At 53.7% G+C, this 15,042-nt stretch overlaps 1 protein-coding gene across 1 annotated transcript in view; it reads left to right on the plus strand.

Moving 5' to 3' along the window:
• Positions 1-15,042, plus strand: part of LOC103189572 (arf-GAP with GTPase, ANK repeat and PH domain-containing protein 1) — a gene marked incomplete in the record, with an annotated part of 37,455 nt that overhangs the window by 10,916 nt on the left and 11,497 nt on the right. The window contains 10 exon segments of the mRNA XM_042344310.1: positions 1,883-1,968; positions 2,292-2,433; positions 2,520-2,654; positions 5,668-5,792; positions 7,896-8,048; positions 8,902-8,988; positions 9,413-9,517; positions 11,778-11,925; positions 12,208-12,339; positions 13,824-13,964. Coding sequence (XP_042200244.1) covers positions 1,883-1,968; positions 2,292-2,433; positions 2,520-2,654; positions 5,668-5,792; positions 7,896-8,048; positions 8,902-8,988; positions 9,413-9,517; positions 11,778-11,925; positions 12,208-12,339; positions 13,824-13,964 — 1,254 coding nt within the window.

The following is a 15,042-nucleotide window of genomic DNA, read 5'->3' on the forward strand; positions in this document are numbered from 1 at the left end:
GGGTTTTGCGTCTGTGAGGAGGGTGAGGAGGGGGAGGGCGAGGGAGGGAGGGGAGGGGGAGGGCGAGGGAGGGGGAGGGAGGGGGAGGGGGAGGGGAGGGGGAGGGGATGGGTGAGGGCGAGGGGAAGAGGGAGGGTGGCCTCTCGTTCCACCTGACAGGAGATAACCAGCATGTGGCTGCCTCAAAGCTATTCGTAGGCCAGTGATGTCTGGTGTAGTGACTATTTATTCATAGTCAAACATGCCGATGATATGCCTGCAGCAAAGTGTGTTCCTGGGGGGAGTGGTTTGGGGGAAGGGGTATGAGGGGAGGGTGTGGGGGGAGGGGGAGGACACTGTGTGTTGGAGTTGCTGACACTTGATGCTATGGGAAAGGAGAGCAGTGTTGTGACCGCCCGTCCTCCAGCTAAACCACCACAGTTTGGCACACTGGGTGGCAGGGCTGGGGAGCTGAGAGGCTGTGAGATGTTTAAGCCGTTACAGACACTGTTGTTTGTATAAAGAGGACGTTGGTTGTTCAGAAAGCTGCTCATTTTCCCTGTGCTGCGGCTTTGAGACGTCTCGTGTGAGCTCAGCCCTGGCAGGATGTGGTTTCTGCTCTGAGAGCTTTAAAAAGACCATTCAATAAGGTACTGAAGCCGGCACAGCAGCCCCAGCGCAGCCCCAGCCCCAGGGCAGCCCCAGCGCAGCCCCAGCCCCAGGGCAGCCCCAGCGCAGCCCCAGCCCCAGCGCAGCCCCAGCCCCAGCACAGCCCCACCCCAGCCCCAGCGCAGCCCCAGCCCCAGCGCAGCCCCAGCCCCAGCGCAGCCCCAGCCCCAGCGCAGCCCCAGCGCAGCGCCAGCCCCAGCGCAGCCCCAGCGCAGCCCAGCCCCAGCCCCAGCGCAGCACCAGCCCCAGCGCAGCCCCAGCGCAGCCCCAGCCCAGCCCAGCCCCAGCCCCAGCGCAGCCCCAGCCCCAGCGCAGCCCCAGCCCCACCCCAGCCCCAGCCCCAGCGCAGCCCCAGCCCCAGCGCAGCCCCAGCCCCAGCGCAGCACCAGCCCCAGCGCAGCCCCAGCCCCAGCCCCAGCGCAGCCCCAGCGCAGCCCAGCGCAGCGCAGCCCCAGCCCAGAGCCAGCCCCGCCCCAGCACAGCCCCGCCCCAGCCCAGCCCCAGCGCAGTCCAGCGCAGCCCCAGCGCAGCCCCAGCGCAGCCCCAGCACAGCCCCGCCCAAGCACAGCCCCTTCTGTCACATCAGCAAGTTTCACACTTGCATAAGTCACCACAGCACGGAAGTGTAACAGCCGGTCAACAGTGGGTTGTGTGAGAACAGGAACAGTTACTACACTTCATAGTAATTACAGTGACGTTAGCGGCGCTATTAAAAAGAAGCTCTTGCGGTCAGCCTCGGGAATGTAAAGGCTTATTTGGAACGCTGCTGAACAGTTAACCCATTCACTGACCATTTCACTTAAAACGTGTCAATTGTAAGCTGAGTGGGACAGAGTGGGCTCAGACTGCAGGCCAGTGTCTGACCTCTGGCGGAGTCCTGTAGCTCAGTGGTTAGAGCACTCGCTTTGCAAGCGAGATACCTGGGTTCAATTCCAGGCAGAGGGCCAAACCTCGGGCAAGTTTCCTTCTCCACACAGAGCCTAATAATAATCCCTCCAAAAAACAAAACAATAATAAAAATTGGTCATTTTCAATCTACGACTGTTTGTGGGACATTGCTGTGCACAATTGGCTGCCGCGTTCGCCCACAAATATACAGTCAATTCACTTTACAGTTTATTCTGTGAAGCGCTTTAAGACGTTGAGAAGATGTGAAAAGTGCTATATCAAATGCAAAGATTATTATTATTATTACTCTGTCCCCTCCACTCACTGCTGACTGATTCCCCACCAGGCGGGCGCTACAAGAAGGAGGTGAACGTGGATGGTCAGAGCCACCTGCTCCTCATCAGGGATGAAGGTGGGCCACCTGATGCCCAGGTGAGTGTCACACAGAGAAGAGAAACAATGGACAACAACATGTGCCCCCTCCCTCCCCTTCCCCCGGATAACATCTCAGAGCACTGCACTGGGGGGGGGGAGTCTGAGCACCAAGCAAGAGAGGACAGGCAGGGGAGATGGCTGCTGGCCAGTGGGAGAGGTAGGTTAGAGACAGAGAGTCAGTTAGTGGGAGCCCTGGTTAGTGGGAGCCCTGGTTAGTGGGAGCCCTGGTTAGTGGGAGCCCTGGTTAGTGTGTGAGGTAGGTGCTTGGTATGTGTCGGCTGGTGGATTGTGTTGATGTTATCGTCTCTCTTTGCCCCCAGTTCTCAGCCTGGGCCGACGCTGTTATATTTGTCTTCAGTCTGGAGAACGAGCAGAGCTTTCAGGCTGTTTACAATTACTACACACGACTGGTCAACTACCGCAATGTGGCAGAGATGGTAGTCCTGCTGGTGGGATCTCAGGGTAAGGAGCGAGACCCACAGTGAGTAACTATCAGGCCTGTGTCCCAGATACAGGGGTAATAACCAGGGCTCCTCTCCCACTCACAGATGCTATCAGCGCCTCCAACCCCAGAGTGATCGAGGACACCCAGGCCCGTAAGCTGTGCGGTGAAATGCGACGCTGCATGTACTACGAGACGTGTGCCACGTATGGACTCAACATCGACCGTGTGTTTAATGAAGGTAACGGCCTTGGTTCACACCAGTCACGTTCCGTTCACTTGGTTTCACTTAAAACCCAATGGCAGCAGACATGAGGATTAAGCTGCTTATAAACTCCCCCCAACCTGTCACACACCCCCCCACCCCCACACCCACCCCTATCCCCCTCTCGTTCAGATTAATTGTTGACAAGGCTATTGACTGTTTGGGTGAGATATTGAGAGCATCTCCCAGCAGCAGAGGAGGAGGCAATAACTCGCTTACATTTGATACAACATCTATAATAATAATAATAATCCTTGCATTTGATACAGCGCCTTATCACGTCATTGAAATGCCTCAAAGCGCTTCACAGGATACACTGAAAAATGTAGTGACTGTGTTTGTGGGTGAAATGTTGGAATAATGGTTTAAAGCTCTTCACCAAGTGTAGTGACTGTGTATTTGTAGTTAAATTTACGTTGTTATAACCCCAAGCTTTACAAGTGGAAGGTATTTGGCAATTAACTCTTAGCATTGAGTTCGGGAAGATGTCAAATACATTGGATGATGAGTATTCCCATCACTTTAATGCTGAAACTGTGACCTTTCTGTCTAACAAAAACAGAGATCGCTGGGAACACTCAGCAGGTCAGGCAGCATCTATGGAGAAAGGAAAGTGGGTCAATGGTTTGGGTCCATGACTCTTCGTTGAACCACTTTCCTTTCTCCATAAATGCTGCCTGACCTGCTGAGTGTTCTCAGTGATCTCTGCTTTTGTTATAGATTTCCAGCATCTGCAGTATTTTGCATTTTACCTTTCTATCTCTGTCGGACTCTGGGAGTGATTTGGGAGTCACGGGTAGTAGCTTTATACTGTGAGGTTGCTAACATTGCTCATCAGCCCAGTGTGACAGAGTGACCTGATCTCTGTTTGTACAAAGATCACTTCAAAGCCCCCCAAAAAGATTTCCCAAAATTAGCACCAGCGAGTGAGTGTCAGACCAGGCAACCCATCATAGCCTCTCGTGGCCTGAAATATAAAGTAACAGCTGAGGTGGTGTTTGTTTTAAACTGAGCAGCGAGTGAGAAACTAACTGTGCTATAGCTGTGCTATATCTGGACCGAGGCCAGTGGTGAGCTGAGTCTCGGTTGGTTATTTGGGGATTTATCAGTTCATTTTAAGTGCAATTGAAATGAGGAACGTGAATTGCTCATTGGAGGAAGACGGTGTGTGTGTGGGGAGGGAGGGAGGGAGGCTGCGGTGTGTGGAGTCAGACAGTCTGGCTGTTGGGGCAGGTCACTTGTCTCGTGTGGGTCTCCAGTAAAACTGAGCCGGTGTTGTTCGGGTTTGGAATTCATGACCAGTTCTCGGCCGAGGGATTGGAAACAGGAAACAGGTGGAGTTTTTTGGTGAGGGGAGGACAGGGGTTTGGGCCAGAATCCTCCCACCATTCCCCTCCGTACCCCTATCGCATTCCCCCCCCCCCCCCCACCCGCTGACATTCATTGTAAGTCTTGTCCATGTCTAAAGGCCACTCGGGGAGATCTGTGGGCAATCTGCTCCCAGGTAACATGAAGCCAGATGAGTGTGAGTCCCAGGGGTGTGCTCCCTCTCTCTCTCTTTCTCTCTCGTTCTCTCTCTCTCTCTCTCTCTCTGACCAGCTCGGTCACTACACTGGTCGCTGGGAGCAGGGAGTCGGTGACTGCTGCAAATCAATGATCTTCCTGGCAAACCTTTCAGCAGACCTTTGAGAATAACCAGAGTGTGATTGTTAGTCTCCTTGTCGCCTCGCCCGGGGGGGGGGAACGCTGACCTGTGCCATCTATTGTCTCACCTTCACACAATGTGTGTGAGGGGTGGAGTGTGCGATCCAGGGTGAAGCGCTTTAATAATAATATTCCTTATATTTGACACAGTTCCTTATCACGTCTTCGAGACGTCTTAAAGCGCTTCACAGGATGCACTGTAAGGTAATTGACTATATATTTTGTGGACAAATCACTTTGACATGAGAAGTAAAGTGATTATTTCTCTCTGGTGGGCCACTGCCCTGAGTATTCCCATCACTTTAATGCTGAAAAATTTACCTTTGGGAGCTGAGTCTCTCTGTCAGACTCTGGGAATGTTCTGGGATAATTATTTAATAGATAATTATTTGGGGAGGACAAGTTTGCAGGGCTATGGGGAGAGCGGGGGAGTGGGGTTGATCAGGGCTATGGGGGAGAGCGGGGAGTGGGGTTGGTCAGGGCTATGGGGAGAGAGCGGGGGAGTGGGGTTGATCAGGGCTATGGGGAGAGAGCGGGGGAGTGGGGTTGATCAGGGTATGGGGAGAGAGCGGGGGAGTGGGGTTGATTTGGAAGCTCTTCTCATAGAGCCGGCACAGACACGATGGGCCGAATGGCCTCCTTCCGTATAATTCTATGATACTATGGGAGTCATGTGTCATGTCATACAGAAACCTCGAGTCATAATAATTTGGTCACTCAATCCATGACTTTTGTGGGTCTCTGCAGTGTGCAATTGACTGCCGTGTTTCACCCACAAAATATACAGTCAATTCACTTGAATATACCGTCTGTGAAGCACTTTGAGACGTCTCAAATACGTGATAAGGCGCTGTATCAAATGCAAGGATTGCTATTCTTATTAGTCACTGGACAGGTCAGGCTAGAGACAAGATGGTTTGTGTGTGTGGGTATGTGTGTGTGTATGTATTTGGTGTTTGGTGCATGTGTGCGTGCATGTGTGGTGTGTGTGAGTGTTTGGCCCGCGTGTGTGTATTTGGTGTGTGTTTATGTGTATTTGGTGTGTGTGTGTGTGTTTGGTGTGTGTATTTGGTGTGTGTGTGTGGGGTGTGTTGTGTGTGTATTTGCTGTGTGTGTGTGTGTGTTTGGCCCGTGTGTGTGTGTGGAAGCACTCTGGGACTCTACCCCGTATGAAGTGCGCTATACAAATGCAAGTTGTTGTTGTTATTGTTGCGTGTCTGTCGCTGTACGAGGAGTGAAGTCTCTTGTGCCTGATCACAAACCTCTCCCTCTCTCTCTCTCTCAGTGGCACAGAAGATCTCGGTGATGAAGAAACAGCAGCATCTGTTTGTCACATCGTGCCGGTCTCTGCCAAGCTCCCCCAAGCACTCGGCCGGCTCTACGCCAGCCTCCGTTGCCCACATCAGCCAGGTGAGTGGCTGCCACCTAGCCCTTCGGGGGGGGGGGCGCGGGTGAGGGGCCTCGCGGCCGAAGCAGGAGATGATGGAGAGTCCAACTTGGGTGGGCTCTGTGTTAGTCTGGGCAAAGTCCGGAAATAGCTGGCTCACTGTGTACAGGTGTGTAGCGGGGCCTGGCTCACTGTGTACAGGTGTGTAGCGGGGCCTGGCTCACTGTGTACAGGTGTGTAGTGGGGCCTGGCTCACTGTGTACAGGTGTGTAGCGGGGCCTGGCTCACTGTGTACAGGTGTGTAGAGGGGCCTGGCTCACTGTGTACAGGTGTGTAGCGGGGCCTGGCTCACTGTGTACAGGTGTGTAGCGGGGCCTGGCTCACTGTGTACAGGTGTGTAGCGGGGCCTGGCTCACTGTGTACAGGTGTGTAGCGGGGCCTGGCTCACTGTGTACAGGTGTGTAGCGGGGCCTGGCTCACTGTGTACAGGTGTGTAGCGGGGCCTGGCTCACTGTGTACAGGTGTGTAGCGGGGCCTGGCTCACTGTGTACAGGTGTGTAGCGGGGCCTGGCTCACTGTGTACAGGTGTGTAGCGGGGCCTGGCTCACTGTGTACAGGTGTGTAGCGGGGCCTGGCTCACTGTGTACAGGTGTGTAGCGGGGCCTGAGGAGGGAGTTTGTTGTTGATTCCACAAACGATGTGTGGCCGCACTTTTCTATTGGCCCAGAATATTACCGAGTTGGTAAGAATGATGCACGACATGAAGCTGCTCTGGTACCTCGCAATTGTCTGTCAGAGCCCCTGAACCCCCTGGTGTCAGCTCCAGCTGTCAGGGCGGGGCAGGGCAAGGCAGAGCGGGGCAGGGCAGGGCAAGGCAGAGCGGGGCAGGGCAAGGCAGAGCGGGGCAGGGCAGAGCGGGGCGGGGCAGGGCAAGACAGAGCGGGGCAGGGCGGGGTAGAGTGGGGCAGGACAAGGCAGAGCGGGGCAGAGCGGGCAGGGCGGGGCAGGGCAAGGCAGAGCGGGGCAGGGCAAGGTAGAGCGGGGCAGGGCGGGGCAGAGTGGGGCAGGACAAGGCAGAGCGGGGCAGGGCATGGCAAGGCAGAGCAGGGCAAGGCAGAGCGGGGCGGGGCAGGGCAGGGCAGGGCAAGACAGAGTGGGGCAGGGCAGGGCAGGGCAAGGCAGAGCGGGGCAGGGCAAGGCAGAGCGGGGCAGGGCAAGGCAGAGCGGGGCAGGGCAAGGCAGAGCGGGGCAGGGCAAGGCAGAGCGGGGCAGGGCAAGGCAGAGCGGGGCAGGGCAGGGCAAGACAGAGTGGGGCGGGGCAAGGCAGAGCGGGGCAAAGCAGGGCAAGGCAAGGCAGAGCGGGGCAGGGCAAGGCAGAGCGGGGTGGGGCAGAGCGGAGCGGGGCAAGGTAGAGCGGGGCGGGGCAAGGCAGGGCGGGACAAGACAGAGCAGGGCGGGGCAGGGCAAGGAAGGCGATGGATTGACTTGGGGACCCGCCTGCTCCAGGTCTGTGTTTCTATGGTAACCGCCTCCCCTGGTTGTGAGGTTCTGTAAACTGAGCATCACAACAAACTCTCAACACGGACACACACTCACACACATACTCGCACACACACTCGCCCGCACTCACTCACAACACACACTCGCGCGCGCGCACACACTCGCGCGCGCACACACACTCGCACACACACAGACTCGCACACACGCCCGCACTCACTCACAACACACACTCGCGCGCGGCACACACTCGCGCGCACACACACACTCTCGGGCGCACACACTTGCGCACACACGGGCATTTGCAGTTTGTGTGCGATTTGCACATAATTTGCACGTGGGCCATAAACTGCCATTTTATTCACTGTTTTGCAAAGTTCTCATCACTTTGATGCCAGCGGTTGTGAAGCTGATTCAATTCTTGTTTTCTCTCCCCTCCCTCTCCCTCCCTCCTCCACCCCCCTCCCCACAACCCCCTCCACCCCCATCCCCACAAACCCCCCTCCCCCCCCCCTCCCCACAACCCCTCCCCCCCTCCCCACAATCCCCTCCCCCCCTCCACCCCATCCCCACAACCCCCTCCCCCCTTCCCCACAACCCCCTCCCCACAACCCACTCCTCACATCCAGACCAGTAACGGCAGTAACATGAGCGATTGCTCCTCTTCACTTCCCTCCACCCCCAACGTGGTCCACCGGGACCTGCGGGCTGACGTGAGTCAGGGCGCCACCACTCCAGGGTCTGTCCGCAAACACTCGAAGCGACGAGCCAGTCTGTTCACAGTAAGTGGCCCTCGGGAGTGGGGTGTGGGGTGTGGAGGGTCAGTCATTATAACATAGACGTCACAGACCAGAAAGCAGACATTCGGCCCATCTGATCTCTGTCTCCACATGACTCGCCGGCCATTCCCCTACTCTCACTCCCTTGTTACCCTTTGTGGATTCCTGTGGCTCAGGGTTAGATACTCACCTCGCAAGCGAGAGGACCTGGGTTTGATTCCTGGTTCAGGGCGAAAAGTGGGTAAGTTTCCTTACTCCACTCGTCTCTACTTACCAGCAGTCAGTAGGAACTCAGTTATTAGTCGTTTGGCAGATCACTTTTCTGGAAGTAATAATCCCTTCAACAAATAAATAAAAATTAATAATAATTTGGTTACTCAGTCCACGACTGTTTGTGGGGCACTGCTGTGCGCAATTGGCTGCCACATTTTGCCCACATAATATACAGTGTATCCTGTGAAGCGCTTTGAGACATCTCGATGATGTGATAAGGCGCTGTATCAAAAGCAGGGCTTATTATAGTTATTATTGTGGAACCTCTTAGCTCAGTGGTTAGAGCACTTGCTTTGCAAGCCAGAGACCAGGGTTCAATTCCCGGCAGAGCGAAACCTTGAGAAGACGTGAAAAACGTTATATCAAATGCAAGGATTATTATTATTATTTAACATTTCTCCTCGTTGAGCATCTCACAATTCCTTTAAATGGATCTTATTGGTGGATTTGGGGAAATTAACCTGTGCATTTCTAGACTGTCTGTAATCTCGCTGCAGTAACCACTGCTGTGTGTCTCTGAGCAGAGATGTTTGCTGAGAGTTTGTGAGTGTGTGTTAGCTGTGACGTTCCTGTTGTGTCCCAGGGCCGGCGTGGGAGCGACTCAGAGAGGAGGAGTCTGGACTCCAAAACAGATAACATTGGCAGTGGACGTGCAATCCCGATTAAACAGGTAGATTTCATCCCAGAGACAGACACACACTGAGCATCACACGGTGATCACTGCCTGAACTCACTGGGCAATTATCCCTCCCCTTTATCTCTCTCTCCATCGCTCTCCTCTCTCATCTCTCTACTGCCTCCCCCACTCTCTTGCTCCATCACTCTCCCTCTTTCTCTCTTCTCCCTCCCATGTCTCTCCTTTTCTCTGTCCCCCCCCCAACCCCCGCCCGCTCTCTCTCTCCCTCCCTCCGCCCCACCTCCCCAACGTTGTCTTGCTGCCTTGCTGTACTATAGCAGTTGTTACAGCCTCTCTATCATTTCATGTTAAGTGCTGTGTCTGGTGGCTGGCATTGCCTGGCTCGGTGGTGTGTCTGGTCGTGTGTGTGTGTGTGCGTGTGGACCGCTCCTGATGTGTGTTATGTGTTTGATGACAGGGCGTGTTACAGAAGAGAAGTGGAAACTCTCTGAACAAAGAATGGAAGAAGAAATACGTGACTCTGTGTAACAATGGGATCCTGTCCTATCATCCCAGTCTGCACGTAAGTCTATTTGCTCTCAATTCCCCAAATCAGTTCCAGCTTCGCGTCAATCATACACGCCTGATGTGTGTAGGTCAAACCATGTGGATTGTGGCCATCTTTGTATTCAGTGCGGTCTGTGTGGGAGGACGTGCCCTGTGCTTTGTGTTTATTTTCCTGACGGAACCAGAAAGGCGATCAAACCTCGGGTTGAGAATCAAATGAAAATACTGTCCATAGATATCATGATTTACCTTCAGGAATCTGGCTTTGGTTTCAAATGTTTCCTCTCCTTTTCTTAACATATCGGAAACGTTTATTTAGACAAATGTATTTATCCCAAAATGCCAAAAATCTCACATTAATGTCATGATGCATAAATTAGTGTCTATTAAACAGCAACACGTGACATTTACACAGCGCCTTTCAAGTCAGGAGGACGTCCCAAGGCCATGGGTGGTCAGGGATTTGGACCCGAGTTGGGGGTTGGGATCAGCAGGGGTGGAAGGCAGTCGATAGCGGTAGGAGGGTGACCGAAGGCACGGTCAAAGAGGAGGGTCTTGAGATGGGCCTTCAAGGCGGCAAGGGATTCACTGCAATTTATAGGATATTCTCTAATTTTGTTAAAATTCTCTCTAATAATAATAATGCTTGCATTTGATACAACTCCTTATCACATCTTTGAGATGTCTCAAAGCGGTTCACAGGATATACTGTAGCATGGATACAGAACTGTCTGGGAGACCGAGAGCAGAGAGTGCTGGTGACTGGAGGGAAGTGCAGTGGTGTCCCCCGGGGTCAGTGTTGGGGCCACTGCTGTTTGTGATCTATATGAATGTCCTGGACTTGGGTATAGGGAGGACAATTCCCAAGTTTGCAGATGATACTAAGTTAGGAAAAGCAGTAAACAGTGAGGAGGATAGTAACAGACTGCAAGAGGACATAGACAGACTGGTAACGTGGGCAGACACGGGGCAATGACGTTTAATGTGGAGAAATGCGAAGTGATGCCTTTTGGGAGGAAGAATGAGGAGAGGCAATATACGCTGATGGTCCAATCTTAAAGGGGGTGAAGGGACAGAGAGACCTGGGGGTCATATAAGGAAATCTTTGAAGGTGGCCGGACAGGGAGATACAGCTGTTAAAAAAAACTTACATAATAATAGGCTTTATAAATAGGGCATAGAATACAACAGTCAGGAAGTTATGATGAACCTTTATATAAAACACTGGTGAGGCCTCAGCGAGAGACTGGGTTCAGTTCTGGGCCCCACACGTTAGGAAGGATGTCAAGGCATTGGAGAGGGTGCAAAGGAGATTGACCAGAATGGCACCAGGAATGAGGGACTTCAGTGATCAGGAGAGGCGAGAGAGGCGAGGATTATTCTCCTTGGGGCAGAGAAGGTTAAGAGGAGACTTAATAGAAGTTTTCAAAATGATGAAGGGATTCGATAGGATGAACAGGGAGACACTATTCCCACTGGCGGGTGGGTCGGTAACCCGAGGGCACCGATTAAAAATAGTTGTTAAAAGAAACAGAGGGGAGGAAAAATGTCTTCACACAGCGAGTTGTTCGGATCTGGAATGCGTTGCTTGAAAGGCCGGTGGGAACCGATTCTATAACAACTTTTAAGAGAGAAGTAGATAATTATTTGGGGAAGACAAGTTTGCAGAGCTATGGGGAGAGAGCGGGGGAGTGGGGTTGATCAGGGCTATGGGGAGAGAGCGGGGGAGTGGGGTTGATCAGGGCTATGGGGAGAGAGCGGGGGAGTGGGGTTGATCAGGGCTATGGAGAGAGAGCGGGGGAGTGGGGTTGATCAGGGCTATGGGAGAGAGCGGGGAGTGGGGTTGATCAGGGCTATGGGGAGAGAGTGGGGGAGTGGGGTTGATCAGGGCTATGGGAAGAGCGCGGGGGAGTGGGGTTGATCAGGGCTATGGGAAGAGCGCGGGGGAGTGGGGTTGATTTGGAAGCTCTTTTCAAAGAGTCGGCACAGACACGATGGGCCGAATGGCCTCCTCCTGTGCTGTATAATTCTATAATAGTGTAAAGAGAATTGACTGTACATTCTGTGGCCGAAACACAGCAGCCAATTGTGCACATTCGTGTCCCACAAAGAGGTTGTGGATTGAGTGACAATTTTTTTTTGTTGCTGTGAGTTGGAGTGACTTTAGCCACAGCCTTCCTTATTGGTGACACTTTTTAATCTGTCCTGTCGTCTGCTGTGTTTATTAGCCACTGAGACGAGGAGATCTGTTGCTGACCTTGTGTTGTGTGTTACAGGATTACATGCAGAATGTCCATGGGAAGGAGATGGATCTCCTGAGGACCACGGTTAAGGTTCCCGGCAAACGGCCGCCACGGGCTGTCTCCGCGTGTAGCGCCTCCAGTGGCCTGAATGGGCTGGTCAGCAGTGGGCAGGACAGTGTTGGTGAGTAAAGTGAGGATTAGGGTGGGGTGAGGGTGAAGGGGGGGTGAGGGTGAGGGGATGAGTGTGAGGGGGCACGCGTGGGCTGAGGTGGGGTGGTGATGATGAGGAGTGTTGGTGAGGGTGGTGTGGGGAGAGGAGGTTGGGGTGATGAGGGGAGTGGTGAGGGTGATGGGTTGTCCAGCCCGGGTTGGTTGTGAGGTTCTGGCTGTTGCTGACAGTCACTGTAAGAATTCCCTGTAACCCACACGGTGACTGAGCTGCTCCTCTGTGTCTGTGTTGCAGACTCACTGCACTCAGGGACCCTGGACTCTGTCGCTGAACAAGCCGTCAGCGACACCAAGTCTGAGGGGAAGCTCTCGACCTGCCCGTCCGTGGGCAGCAGTGACCAGTGGAGTGAGACCAGCTCCAGGACAGGTAAGTGGACACTCGGATACTGCAGCTCCCCCTCAACAAGGCCTGCGCTGGGCCAGCCAGCATTCCCAGCCACTGGGAACTTCACCTGGCTCTGATCCTGAGAGGGAGGGAGGGAGGGAGAGGGAGGGTGCGAGGGAGGGAGGGAGGGAGAGGGTGGGAGAGGGAGGTGCGAGGGAGGGAGAGAGGGCAGGAGAGGGAGAGGGGGAAGGAGAAAGAGTGCAATAATAATAATAATTAATTGAGCGAAGGGTTATGAAGGCACTGAGCGTGTTCAATGCCTGTTTTCCCCGACTGGAACATTGTAATCACAGGAGAGAGGTGTCCGGCTGTTCTCTGATCTCTCATTTGACCTTTTTGTTCCCCTTCCCGCTGTCTCTCTCTCCACACTCCCCCGTGGGGCTCTGTGTGATCTCCAAGCTGCCATCCAAACTGTGTGGGCAGCACACAGCGGGTGGGGATGGGGGGGCAACAACACGAACTTGCATTTACACAGCATCCCTCATGCAGGGTTGCGCCTCAGAGCGCCTGACAGTGGCGGAGCACGACACCGACCGGGTGGGGAGGGGGGAGGTGAGTGTAGGAGCACTTGAATAGGAAGGTCCTCAGGCACGACCTGAAGATGGGGAAGGCAGGGGCAAGACAGAGGGAGGGATAGAGGGAGAGTGTTCCAGGCTTTCAGGGCGTAGCGGCTGAAAGTGCAGCCACCAATGGTGGAACGGAGGGCACAAGACATTCCGGAGGCAGTCGAGCGGAGGCAGCGGGTTGTGGGTTGGGGGGTGAGCAGGTTGGAGAGGGAGGGAGGTGCCAGGGCATGAAGGGATTTGAAAATGTTCGATGATGGGGAGCCAGAGGAGTCCAGCTAGACCTGGTGTACACATGGTGGTGGGGAGGGAGGTGGAAAGTGAACAGCACAGGGAGGATTGTCATCATAGACATTTGAGCCCAACATGTCTGTGCTGCGGCTCTCTCTGCACGTCAGCAGTAATCTCACCTCCGCTGACAATCCAGCCCATTGCTGGGAGGTGGTGGGAGGGGGGGGTTGCATTGTCGGGGGGACCTTCTTTCAGATGAGGCATTAGACAGAGGAGCTCTGGAAGATCCCAGGGCACAATTTGAGAAAGAGAAAAGTTTCCCCTGATGTCGTGGCTAACAATATACCAGATAACATTGGACACTGACTCTATGGTCAGGACTCCTGACCCAACTGTCCAGCGCCTTAGGACGTTCTCCCGACGTGAAAGGCGCTCTATAAATGGAATCTTGTTGTTGTTGTTGTTTGTGGGACATTGCTGTGCACAAATTGGCTGCCATGTTCACCCACAAATACATAGTCACTACAGTGTGGGAGAGAGAGAGAGAGAAGCAACAAGAGAGATTCTGTGAAGCGCTTTGAGACGTTCTCCCGATGTGAAAGGTGCTGTGTCAAATGTAAGGATAGTTATGTATCTCAGTTGAGAGTGACTGATTTGCGTGTTGTTTTCTAGAGGGGAACGGGGCGGGGGATGGGGTGTCGAGCCCCTCAAGTGGCCGGCTGGAACTACCGGCTTCTCCCCAGATAAACCGGAAAAAACACCGGCGGAAGAAGAGCGTGAGCAAGGCAGACAGCATGATGGGCCTGGCTGAAGGTAACCCTCCCTCCCCAGCTCACTGGGACCCGGCACTGTAGGTTGGCAAATAATAATACCAAAGGCAGGAAAGAGGGTCTGAGTGAAGGCTCGATGGGCACAGTGAGAACGTTCTCTGGAGAGGTGCAAGTCACCTCACTGTGGCTGCTAACTCTTTTGGGTAACCGAGCGAGTGTGAAAGCTAACTGCAATTTGTAACCAAACCCGTCAGAGTTCAGGGACAGACTGGGAATGCCATCTGTTGGAGAGTTTGCGATTAGTGAGAACGTTCCTCACAGTGGGTCATCACTGTGGAAGGTTGAACAGTGAAGTGTAAAACTCTAATTCTTGCCTCTAATAGGGCAGGCAATTAGCTACTGCTCAGACCCAGCCATGGCTGTGTGCGCGGTGTGTGTCCGGTGTGCTCTCGGTGTGCTCTCGGTGTGCTCTGTGTGTTCTCGGTGTATTCTCAGTGTGTTCTCAGTGTATTCTCGGTGTGTTTTCGGTGTGCTCTGTTCTCAGTGTGTTCTCGGTGTATTCTGTATGTTCTCAGTGTGCTCTGTGTTCTCAGTGTATTCTCAGTGTGTTCTCGGTGTATTCTCAGTGTGTTCTCGGTGTATTCTCAGTGTGTTCTCGGTGCGTTCTCAGTGTGTTCTCGGTGTATTCTCAGTGTGTTCTCGGTGTGTTCTCAGTGTGTTCTCAGTGTGTTCTCGGTGTGTTTGGTGTGCTCTGTTCTCAGTGTGCTCTGTGTTCTCGGTGTATTCTCAGTGTGTTCTCAGTGTATTCTCAGTGTGTTCTCGGTGTATTCTCAGTGTGTTCTCGGTGTATTCTCAGTGTGTTCTCGGTGCGTTCTCAGTGTGTTCTCGGTGTATTCTCAGTGTGTTCTCAGTGTGTTCTCGGTGTGTTTGGTGTGCTCTGTTCTCAGTGTGCTCTGTGTTCTCGGTGTATTCTCAGTGTGTTCTCTGTGTATTCTCGATGTGTTCTCAGTGTATTCTCAGTGTGTTCTCAGTGTTTACAGTGTGTTCACAGTGTGTTCTCGGTGTCCTCGGTGTCCTCGGTGTGTTCGGTGGTCTCGTTGTGTTCGGTGTTCTCGCTGTGT

Source organism: Callorhinchus milii, unplaced genomic scaffold, assembly GCF_018977255.1.
Source record: "Callorhinchus milii isolate IMCB2004 unplaced genomic scaffold, IMCB_Cmil_1.0 Scaffold27, whole genome shotgun sequence".
NCBI lineage: Eukaryota > Metazoa > Chordata > Chondrichthyes > Chimaeriformes > Callorhinchidae > Callorhinchus > Callorhinchus milii.